This window comes from Herpailurus yagouaroundi, unplaced genomic scaffold (assembly GCF_014898765.1).
Source record: "Herpailurus yagouaroundi ecotype Mexico unplaced genomic scaffold, PumYag 181, whole genome shotgun sequence".
Classification (NCBI taxonomy): Eukaryota; Metazoa; Chordata; class Mammalia; order Carnivora; family Felidae; genus Herpailurus; species Herpailurus yagouaroundi.
Genome location: NW_024412412.1, coordinates 20,334,771 through 20,346,927, shown reverse-complemented (window position 1 = coordinate 20,346,927; position 12,157 = coordinate 20,334,771). Strand labels below are relative to the sequence as shown.

At 37.4% G+C, this 12,157-nt stretch overlaps 1 protein-coding gene across 3 annotated transcripts in view; it reads right to left on the bottom strand.

Annotated features, from left to right (window-relative positions):
• Positions 1 to 400: 400 nt before the first annotated feature.
• The window catches only part of FGL1 (fibrinogen like 1), a 53,022-nt gene continuing 41,265 nt past the window's right edge, over positions 401 to 12,157 (bottom strand). For all 3 annotated transcript variants that reach the window (XM_040490054.1, XM_040490056.1, XM_040490055.1), the window contains 5 exons: positions 8,531 to 8,690; positions 8,174 to 8,271; positions 4,863 to 4,951; positions 4,483 to 4,670; positions 401 to 757 (listed from right to left, as the gene is read on the bottom strand). In XM_040490054.1, coding sequence (XP_040345988.1) covers positions 598 to 757; positions 4,483 to 4,670; positions 4,863 to 4,951; positions 8,174 to 8,271; positions 8,531 to 8,690 — 695 coding nt within the window. In that variant the 3' untranslated portion in view covers positions 401 to 597. The remainder of the gene's footprint in view (positions 758 to 4,482; positions 4,671 to 4,862; positions 4,952 to 8,173; positions 8,272 to 8,530; positions 8,691 to 12,157) is intronic.

The window sequence follows — 12,157 nt, the reverse complement described above, 5'->3', positions numbered from 1 at the left end:
CAGAGCCACAAACTTCCAGGTGTGTTACATGGGGATGATAATACCTCACAGGATTGGTATAAGAATTAAAATGTGGCTTCTGAAAGAAGTGTTTAACCTATACCAACAGCTTAAAAATATAGGATACTGTCATATAGCGATTGAGATCCTAAATTGTGTCTCCGAGTTCCAGCTCGGTAGCAGAGACTTGAGTTCACGTCCTAATTTATAATATTTATTGTCTATATAGTTGATTTACCAATCTTTTTTTTATTGTTTTTTTCATGTGTTTTTCAACGGCATTCATACTTAATTTATTATGTACTTATATTTGTGTTATTGCCTAAACATGGTACGTTTTCTGCACTGTTGTCTTTTTTGTTTAGCGTAAGCGCTTATCGTAAACTTCTGCATGCAGGAATTCAATAATCTGTATTTATTTGAAGGACTCACGTATTTGCTGTGCTGAAAGTGCAATAAGTAATAAAGGTCAGTAGGAATGAAAAGTAGCACACATAACAGTTGCCATCTATGTGTGTATGTATATGTTCAGAGGTCCAATTTTTCAAAGCACTTTAAAGCGAGACGAATTGCAGAAAGAAAGCCCAACAGGGAAAATCAAACACTATTTGGAATAAAATCATCTGGCCTAATTTTCATAACCACAGACTTCAGAGAATACCACCATCCATGCCAGGTGAGCCACACAACCCCATTGTCCGTTTTAGCAGCATAGGGGCCCTTGTGGTATAAGCCATTCAGGTTTGCAGAGTGACACCTAGTGGGAAGAGAAAATAAACACAAAACAATCAGACTAGAAAGCTCCTTCCTAAGCCTTTTCGATGAAAGCGTTTGACTATGATTTCTGCCATTTTTCAGACAAGGGAGTATCTATCTACTTATGTACTTTTAAGGTTTTATTTATTTTCGAGAGAGCACGCGCGCAAGTGGGGGCCAGAGAGAGAGGGGAACACGAGACCCCAAGCGGGTTCTGTGTCGGCAGCAGTGAGCGCGATGCGGGCTCAAACTCATGAACCCGAACAAGATCATGGCCTGAGCCAAAGTCAGATGCTCAACAGACTGAGCCACCCAGGCGCCCCAACAAGGCAATGTTTATTAGTTTCCAGAAGGCGGGAGGTTTCTATGGCAGATGGGTTTAACTGATGGGTTTGTGTGCCCTAACAAGACTCAGGATATAGCCCAGGTCACCTGTCGTGTACTGTAAAAGAAGCATTTGTGGTCTTAATAGCTTTTAAACAAAAAAGCAAGCAAAGAAAACATGACCTTGTAACCTTTGGCCTTTGCAAGAGTGGTATGATTTAAGGAAACAGGGTGTGGCAGGGCGCTGTGTAACCAGCTTCCCTGGATAATTTGCACTTACGTGTTCACCTCTCTGCTGCCAAGATTTAGCTTTCGTGCTGCAGACTCCCTCCCCCCTCTTTTAAAAATTGCCAACATATCCATTATTTTAACCTCAAGGGTAAGCAAACAAAACCTAAACCACCATTTAAAGTTTTCCCAGCAATTGACCAATAATCATTTGTCCAAGTTGCTGAGTTAATTTTTTAGCCTCTATTTTTCCAATCTAGATAAGTGGGTTAGCTAATCATACATTTTAAAAATGTCGCACTTCCTCCTTTAAAATCTGTAAATTTTGTCCCTGATATGGATAGCTAGGCGTATGTGATAATTTTCTGTGTACTGTTAGCAATGAGTCACTACATATTTCTTTATTGATTAACCAGCGAAAAGATGGCAGACATTAGGGTATAAGGAGAACATCTGCAAAGGATGGTTCTGAAAACTCTATGGAAAGTACCCAAACTATTGAATCAAAAAAGCATATAATTTACCCATAGATGCTGAATGGTTGGCTTGGTCCACTTACCAGCTTAGTGATTTGCTCCTGCCGACCATCCTGACAATCTCCTAATTTAAATCTGAAACTATGTATGCTGATGCTGCAAATGTCAAAGCCTACTGTGTTTTTAAAATTACCTGAAAGGTAATGTTAGAAAAGAAAATACTCTAAAGTTAGCCTCTGGAATATATATTTTGGCCCATCTCTGTTTTCCTAGAGACATCTGTGCTGTCAGCACTGAGCCTGATGTAGGGCTTGAGCTCACGCACCACGAGATCATGACCGGAGCCAAAATCAAGAGTTGGACGCTTAACCAACAGAGCCACCCAGGCACCCCTCTTTTTATTTTTTAAAGTAGGCTCCACACCCAATGTGAGGCTCAAACTCACGACCCTGAGATTAAAAGTCACATGCTCTAACTGACTAAGCCAGCCAGGTGCCCCACCTCTTAGCTATTCTGAGACCAATTGTCCAGCATCTTTCAGTTTCTGGAAAAGGACTTGCAACCACACTGGGAGATGGTTGGGGCTCTGTTGGTGAATGCATTTGCAAATGCAGAGCAGAGAACACATCAACACTCAGTGACCGCTTTGCCATGTGGAGAAAGAACGTTTTGTAAGTGAGTAATAATTATGAAGGGCCAACACTTCATGTAAGTTAGAAGAACTATAGGATTAAAAAAAAAAAAAGGATAAGGAGGAAGAAAATGATAGGATTAAACTACAAGAAAAGGAGACATGTAGACGTAGCACCAAGCTTCCGGAACAATTGACTTTTTCTCTAACTTTACTGATTTTCCACCTCTACAGACATATTATCTCATTTGACTTCACGGATAATGATGAGTTCTTAGGCAGCTCCAGCTCAGTAGCTACCTTTCTTTGTCATCTCTGAACCCCAATATCGAAAGTCAAGTAAATTATTTATTTGCCTGTGTTAATATGTGTGCCAGTTGTCATTTAGACGCAATCCAAGCCAAGTCAACTAGGTAGGTACATGGTAATATTAACTGATATGATTGTTTTTTCTGTATATGTGCTTCTGTTCAAAATCAAACATTAAGGGATGCTTGCAACTTAGTGAATTATGTGTCAGTTTTATATAATGCTGATAATTTTTACATAATGCTAACTTAGAAGGACAGGGGAAGTAAAAGGAGGAGGAAGAGAGAGTGACAAAGATGGCCTTTTAAAAGAACAAGAAAACCACTAGGGAAAAGACTATCAACACCTTTGGTTTGTTAAGTAGGGATGATACCTTTGTTTCTCTGTTCTCTCTCACTGATGTATGTGCTCTAGTTCCTTTACAAGCAACCAAAATTTTATAAAGTGACACAAAGTAAAAAACAAAAGCAAAATCCAGAGAAAATAATGATTTTACAACCACTGAGTTTCAACTTGACGCACCACACTACCCACAACTAGCTGTATCTCCACAGAATCTACAACTATAAAACCAACACCTTGCAATCACCGAATGCTCACAGGGAGGACTCCCATGATTTTCAGGAAAGTTAACATATGCCTGATATACCTCTACTTCATAAGACAGGATTCTAAAATGCTTTGTAGGTACTTATGTAAGAAAAAAAAGGTTAAAATTTGGATTTGGAACTTAAATGAATAGTCTTCAATAATTTGGAAAATCTGACACTCCAGGAATACTCACTAAAGATTCTATAATGGAAAATTTAAATGTCCACACATTTTGAAGTAGTGTTTGTTTTCTAACAAGAAAAGAAGACGTTCAAAACTCATGCTCTGCCTAACAGTTGGGGCACATCTGCTTTGCAGACAGCAGACGCATCAGGTTATTTTTAAGGGAGACAGTATGAAGTTTCCATTCTTGCCTAAACTTTGTAATTACAACAAAGGGAGCTGTCTGGAAACCATCTTGGGTGGAGAACAGTTCAATGAGTCAAGCATATCTGGACTAGAGGAGAGAAAATATTGAGGAATACAATAAATGTCTTCTCATCCACTGTCTGCAGCACTATGTTGAAAAGGAATTACAATTGCTCTTTAACTACTGAGAAGAAAATCTGGTGAAGTGTAAGAAGGCAGAATCCAGATGAATAAAAGGAAAAACTTAGTACGATAAAAAAACCCCGAGTGAGCTAGCTGATAAAGTAACACTGAAGTATTCAAGCAGAGGGTGGAATTAAGTGTCAGGAATACTGTAGAGGAAATTTCTGCACTGAGAGGAGCTCAGTGGAAGTCACTGTGATCTAAAAGTAGTATTACATAGAAAAATTTACAAAAATAACATGGCCATCACGTGATAAGAGAAGGTAAAGACCAAACTGGTTATTAGAACACTGAAAATATTTCTCTTATGATAAATGCTCCCTATTCTTTCATGTCAATCTGTGGCCAACTATTTATAACTCACCCATAGTTCAGGTTGCAAACAATCTTTGCAGAAGTGGTAATTTGATTTATTTCTGTAACACCTTTCAAGCTTTATTAAGGCACACAATGAACAAATCCTCAAAAATACTTCATCACTGAAGAATTCTAGTAAGTGTGATTACATAATAATACCAGTACTACAAAGAAGACAACATTACCTCATGTTATAATTAATGCCCACCAGTGAGATATCATCAACACCATTACAATAGTGTTTATAAAATGTCAAACCTGTTAAACCACCAGCCAGACTGATCTTCTTCTGCACAATTCCCTTCGTAGTTGTCATTATCTCTGTCCCGTGTGCTGAATTTCATTCTTTGGTGACTAGCCCACCATTGCACCTCAGGATTAAAATTCCCTGTAAGGGAGTCTCCAGCTGTTCCAGAATATTCGCCGATATTCAACTCATAGGAATTCTAAAGACAAAGAGGCAAGTTCCACTATCAGTTGTCACTGTAATATGATAATTTAATAATTAATGTTAGTTAATAATATGTTTATTTAATAAACAAAAGACAGGTTCTATCGTGTATTTTTGTTTCCACTGACTTCAGGGTTTATATTTTACACATTAATTCATAATGTTACTTATTTGAAAATTTTACTACCTTTTCATCTCCAACTTTAAAAAGTTTATACTGTGCATAACGGCTATTTTTTTCAAAATCTGCAAGGTCAATTTTTAAAGTGTAGTCTCCTGAAAAAAAAAAAAAACAACAAGAATTAATAGGATATTTCTGAGGTGTGAGATGACATTGATTTATTGAATTTTAAAAATAATTCATAGCTCTATTTTACTTAAACTGTTTCCTTCTGCTATCATTCCGTTTTCAAAGAATAAACAGTGGCTCTATTGTATTTACAACACGAACATTTCATTGTGTATTTTGCTTGAAAAGAGCTAGGAACATAATATTGAAGGTGGAAAATTTCTACTAGATTTATCATAGGTCAAGTCTAGTACAATTCACTTGACAAAGAACAACAGAAACTAAGTTATTATTTAGCTAATACATTAAGAAGCCTAACAATGAAAGAAGAGAAGTTTTAAGAAGTTTAAACATTTATCTTCTTTTTCTTACTTTCAGTAAGAATGTTAACCTTAAAAGTAAATAATAACTAGTTGGTCGCATCAAGCCATCTTCTTTTCTCCATTGTCCCATCATTTGTGAATCACAGTTACTACTCTTTCTCTTTTTTGAAGAGTCAGGAACCAGAAAATTGTAAGTCAAACAAACTGTTAGATAATATATGTTCTATCCTCCTACTTCGATAAATAAAATTTCACAATGACCTAGAAGATCAGGTTTGAACTTACGGTCTTAGTCTCCTTGGGATCCAAGCCAGAACATGGAGGCCCAGGGAGAGAGACCCTCTGGCCCCATCACCCAGGTCTTGTCTGTGGTCAGCCTCCTCTCTTCCTATCCCTATCTCTGTCTCCATCATGCACACAAAAAGGGCCTCGACCACGTTTGTGCACTTTCTAGGCTGCACATCCAAGCTCTGTTTACACCCACACTGAAAGTTGTTGCTTTACCTCCCCTCAGGCTCAGCGATGTGCACACCAGTAACACCATCTTCTCAAGGGGGCTAGATGAAGAAGAGGCATGAACAGGTTTTGGAAACAAGCTCAGGGTTGTTTGGGCAGGAAATGCCAGCTTGCCCCTTACTGAGTGTGGGAGGAGTGTAGGCTTCCAGTGACCTTGGTGCTTTAGTACCACAGGCCCTGCCCCCCATGGAGCTCTCTAAGGTGGAATTTTGGAAGAGGCCCCTCTAATCTGATGGAAGGGCAGTAATGGTTATGTGAGCCAAGACTCTGAGGTGGATGAGAACAGTAAGGCAGGCTAAGTTAAATACCTTGCATTATGGAAGAGCTATAAAGTCAGTCTCAATGTTTCAGGTAACCATCTAAATATCTTTATGGACAATAAATAAATAAAAAGGGAATTATAGACTGTTCCTAAATTAATATTATTGCAAACACTTGCAGTCAAAATTTATGTAATGGAGATAAAGCTATTTTCAGGGGAAATTCACTAGCCTTAGGTGCACTCACAATTAAAGAATGCAGGGACAAAGGCATGCTTTTCCTTAGGATGATGTGGTATGTGGTTGTGAAACCTAGAACTGATAAATACATTTTTGCTGTCATGAGAGTAGCAGCCTGAGTACCCATTAAAACACGAAAGGGAAGCAGATGTGTTGGCAAAGTGCATCTGGGTGAATGAGCATTTAATAATAATTTAACGACTAATTTGAACTTTGTATATTTGCAAGGAGCTAAGGGTTACGTCGTGGAGTTTTCATAGTTTTGATAGGAAACCCGATAAATATTAATGTGCAAAAAAGGCACTATGATAAATGTTATATATATCATAAAATACTCAAAATAAAATAAAATAAATACATTGAGGGAAGGGAAATCTTATATAAATTTAGATAGCATTGATCACAAGAAGGACAAGCAGGGTTCTAAGATTATTCATCTTCTATAGCTATTATTCTGGTGTCTCAAAGATCCCTATAATTATAATCCTACTTATGAATTGTGAATATAAAAACACCAGTCACTTCCCCTAACTTGAATGAAACAAGCAAACCCTTGCTTTTATGTTTAATGCATTGCCAGTGTGATATAGCATGCTTTGTTAAGCAATACAATTGTCTTTTATGAAACATTCTAAATCAGACCCGAATGGGGCTGACTACAATCTCAGACTTACAATTGAGGCAAGGAAGGCAATGAGTTGGAGTAAATGAACATGGCAAAGAGAAGCTGAGAAAATTCATCAAATGATATTTTAGACAAATACTGAACTCTAGGAGAAGATACACATGTACTGGTACATAGCAGGAAATGTATAGATGTCTGCAATTTGAAATATATCAATAAAATAAAATAAAATGGCTTGATGGATGGATAGGTATGTAATGAAAACAATTAAAAAAACCCCAGCAAATGGTAGTGTAGAATCCAGGTGGTAGGTTGAATCTTCTTTCCGTTTTGCTGTATCTTTGAAATTTTTCAAATTAAAAGTTGATGGGGATGGAGACAGGATATTTATTAGGGTATTTGACTGTATAAAACAGCCCCAAGTGCCCAATTCTTTGCCTCAGCGTTTGCAATGCTAATTTTAACTCCTTCCACTGAGTCTACTTCTTTCCCCCTTAAATTCCCAGCAGACCCGGAAGCTGGTCACACACCCATGAGCAAGCCCAGCCAAGATCAGCAGAACACAGACCTGATGAGCAAAACGCTCAGCCAACTTGTAGATTTGTGAGGAATAATAAATGAGTGTGGCTTTAAGCCAGTAAATCTTGAAGTAGCTTGTTACACACTTATTATGGCAATAGATAGTTGACCCAGTATGGCTATTTTGAGGAGTTTGAGGCATTAAAAAAAGAAGGATTAGGACACTACATTTCCTTTCCATAAATTGAAAATAAATAGATGAGAACTCTCCCACCTCAGCCCAGATCTAGTTTCATTGCCTCTAGTCCTAGTTTTAAGTGGCCACATTTTATAAAGGGGATTGTTGCTCAAAAGGGATCACTGGCATCTGCAAAACACAGCACTTACTGAATTCATTCCATTGCCTATGGTTTAGTAGAAAACATTTTAATGTGTTTTTTATTTTTATTTTTAATGCTTATTTATTTTTGAGAGAGGAGGGGATGGGGGCAGGGAAGGGCAGAGACAGAGGGAGACAGAGAATCTGAAGCAGGCTCCAGGCTCTGAGCTGTCACAGTACAAAGCCTAAAGTGGGGCTCAAACCCATGAACCATGAAATCATGACCTGAGTCAAAGTCTGAAGCTCAAATGACTGAGCCACCCAGGTGCCCCTTTAGTGTGTGTGTGTGTGTGTGTGTGTGTGTTTTAACTATACTTCAAGTGAATTTGATATCAGACAAACCTTACCTTGTGTGGTCAATAAGTGAATATTTTTATTACCCAGCCAATATTCGCCATTTTCTTGAACAAAATTTCCAAAGCCATTTTCATAGTCATTCCAGCCTCTAAAAAATTTGAAATGAAAGCTGATTTTAGCAGAACCCAAAAGAACCTTTGCAGTAGTAACTAAGGTGCCCACCACCCTCCCCAATTACCCCCCCAATATATATATATTTTTTTTGATTAGCAAATGCACTTTCAGTATTCTTATTTAGAAAGAGTGAAATTCTAATTATAGACCTCAGGATATAATAAAAACGCTTTACTTGTTACAAATCTCACACATGCTACTCCAAATAAATCCTTGCATCATAATTAGCACACCTGTTAAAGTTCTCACTGCCATCAGATCGTCTCTGAATTACAGTCCATCCTCCTCCATCAGACATGTCACAGTAAACAGAGAATTCTGTTGGGCTCTGGAGAGGTTTGATTTTGTAAAATCCACTGCGCTTATACCCATCATTAAAAATCTCCGAACAGTCTGTTTGCAAAACAAGGTAATGTAACATTTGTTATATGCCTTTTTTTCCCCCCATAGGAGCCTCTGGATAAGATTAATCAATACCAATGGAGATAGATAAACACATGGTGTAGATAATCAGCTTTTTAAAATTGCATCTTGTATATCTTCCAGTAGATATTAGGAAAGCCTTATTTCCTTTTCTAGTATTCAATTTTATCTCCTTGACATGATCATGAAAATAAAAAAGAAATAAAATAGGGATTTGGTTTCTCATTTCTGATTTTTGTGCAAACACTTAAAAAATGATATATGTTCAATCGATTATAGCATATTTAAGTGGAACTTATAGCCTTATCTGACAGAATAAGAGAACTTATCTCTCCTAAGAAGCTAAAATTAAAGTAGAAATAGAACCTCAAGCAAATAATATAATATGGGTTATCTTGACTTACAGCATTATAAATCATCCTGAACATCTGGAGATGAATTCAAAATAGTAATCTTCTTGTTAGATTCTTATAACCTCCCAGTTTCAGCAGATTTTTTACTAGCCCACTGAAATTTCCAACAGTCCATGCATTCTTAGGTGCTTTTGCTAAAAATCGCAAGCTTCTGCTCTTCCTTTTATCCCCACATTCTTTTTGCCAGGATATTTCTTTGACCTTTGAAGCAAACATAACTACCAGTCTGTCGCCAAAAAGTAGTATCTGTTTCTTAAACTACTTGAAGGTAGAATAAATTAATATCCACTGGGTCTCATCTAGGCTGATTTGTACACACTTTTAGAGAATTTGGCAGTATGGACCTCACTACAGTTTCAACATCCAGGAAGCTGTGTAAGGGGTGGTTGAAGTAGGTGGTCACCGTCAAGAGATCGTCTCAAGAATACTTAGTTACAGAGTTTTGAGTAAAAACACTATAACTTAAATTATAGCTGACTTTCACATTTTACCCTCAGCATTTTGTTAATTTCCTTCCTTTAAAAAAACAACCTTTTCTTTTCTTTTCTTTTCCTGATTGGATAATTCCATTCTGCTAGCATATTTTAAAGTTCTTTCTTCTTTTTCATTGTTTTGATGCCAAATTGTCGCAACTCCATTTTGTTACAAGTGAGATATACTGCATGCCAAAAAGATAGAATGGGCGGTAGGAATTAGACAAGAAAATAAAGACTCTTTGTCACTTTCTGAAGCCCTCACCAGGTTAAGACCAATCATATACTACTGCTGTGGTGAGATGTTCATCTTTGTGATGATTTAGGCTATATTCGTGTATTTACTTCTGAGATTCAGAAGCACATTCTTTGTGCGTGTTGGATTCTTAAAAAAAAAGAGAAAGAGAGAGAAAGAGGTCCTTTTCTGGCAATTAAACAAGAAGAAAAACATCACCTAAAATTAGTTCAATGTTGCTCAAAAGCTTACATTCTGTGGTCAAGTAGATTGTACAACACTTTTCATTAAAGTAAGCAGATTTTAACCCTGTTAAGGATAGAGCTCTTTGCTTACATGTAATCTCCTACCAAAGAGCTGAAGAGTAAAGACTCCAAAGATTCAGGCTGTTTTCCAGGCAAATATGGAAATGATTAGCTATAACATTTGCCTCTGGAAAACTTTGTGAATATAGCATGTGGAGCCAACATTTTCTATTTGTTTCTATTTTATGCCAACTGCAAGTTTGTGTTTTTAAAAATGTGTCCTTCTTCCCAGAGGAAAAAGCCAAACATAACTTAAGATCCAGAGCAAAGCTTTCAACTTAAAAAAAAAAAATCAAAAACAAAAAATACCCAACAAATTAAAAAATCTCAAAGAAGCATGAGTAGCAAAATTGCTCCTATGAAAGAAGTTAGAAATAAGGAGGCTGCCTTGGGGAAATGTGAAAATGGGACTTGCACCTCCACAGCAGGAAGTTCAAACAATGTAGGGTATAAAACATTAACTAGATATTTGAAACTATGATTTTCAAAATGTTTTGACCCACTCAACTCCCCAGATAATACGCAGGCAAGGGCAGGATTAGAAAGCTCCGTGTTCCTGGGACTTAAAAAAAAAAAAAAAAAAAAAAAGAGGGGGATTTTTGGATGCTTACATAATACTAGAGTGAGGCCAGGGTTGCCTGCCCTCTGACAAACACTGTGCTAAACTGGAAGAGGTGAATGCTTTCTCTGATCATGCAGAAAGCAAGCCATGTTGGAAGGCTTCCGAATGTTTAAGCTTCACAAAGTGACACGACAGCTTGCCAAATGGACTTTTCCCTTTTGTCCCACAATGGTGGCTGAGCTCAAAGCTGAAGTCCGAAGGCACTAAGTACCCCACATTCTAAATTCAAAGAAAGGCCAGCATGAGCTCAGTTGCCCCCAAAGGCATGCTGGGAAATGCTAGAACTAGCCCTGCTGTAGCCATTCTTTATCCCCACCTGCCCCGTGACATTAGAAAGGAAACAAGAAGAAAGGATGCTGGTTCCTTGGAGAGGGCAGGATTCTTGAAGGGTAGGGTGGGTAGGCTCTCTCCTCTGAAAACAAGGGAGAGAGTATATAACAATGTGGATAGATAGCTGACATTCATTGAGCACCTCTTTTGTATGAAATGCTACTGTAATCATGTTACATGTGTTAACTCTGAATCTTTACGACAAAGAACCATTCTTATCATTCCCATTTTACGGATGAGGAAAATGAAGGATATAAAGATTAGGTAACTTGCCCAAAGGCTACCGCTACCAAGATGGGCAGCTGGACTTTCAAACCAGGCTTCAGAGGCAACACCTTAATCACTACACATGCCTCAAGTGACTGTCTTGTAAAGATTGAAGGCCTTGCAGGAGGGGATCTGGCTAAGCCAGTGGTCTTGTTGGCTGAACAGATGTGATGCCACAGGCTGTAGTAATTATCACCAATTAATGTGAATTTGGTATCTTTTACTTTAAGTACATAATTTAATAGCAGCCAAAAACTTCAAAATAAGATACATTTAATTATATGTTGTATAAAATCACATGATTTGTGCATTATCTGCACAAATTGCTAGGTTATAAGCAATTAGGTGTTTTCAACCATGAGATGAATTAGAATTCAGAAAACAAATTAGTAATAAAATAGTAACTTGTAAATAAGAACAAAGAAATGTATATTTCTATAGATGGTATACATGAATATTTAATTTTTTTAAGTTTATTTTTTTACTTTAAGGTAGAGAGATAACACACACAAGCAGGGGAGGCGCAGGGAAAGAGGGGGAGAGAGAAAATACCAAGCAGGCTCCATACTGTCAGTGTGGAGCCTGATGTGGGGCTTGAACTCACGAACTGTGAGGTTATGACCTGAGTCAAAATCAAAAGTCAGACAGTTAACTGACTGAGCCACCCAGGAACCCCAATGAACATTTGATATTTTTAATTTAAGGAGACCAAAAATATAAACTTTGGTAGCAAGTTCTTATATATTTTATACAATATTATATATTATGTTAAATATATACTTTTTGGAATTT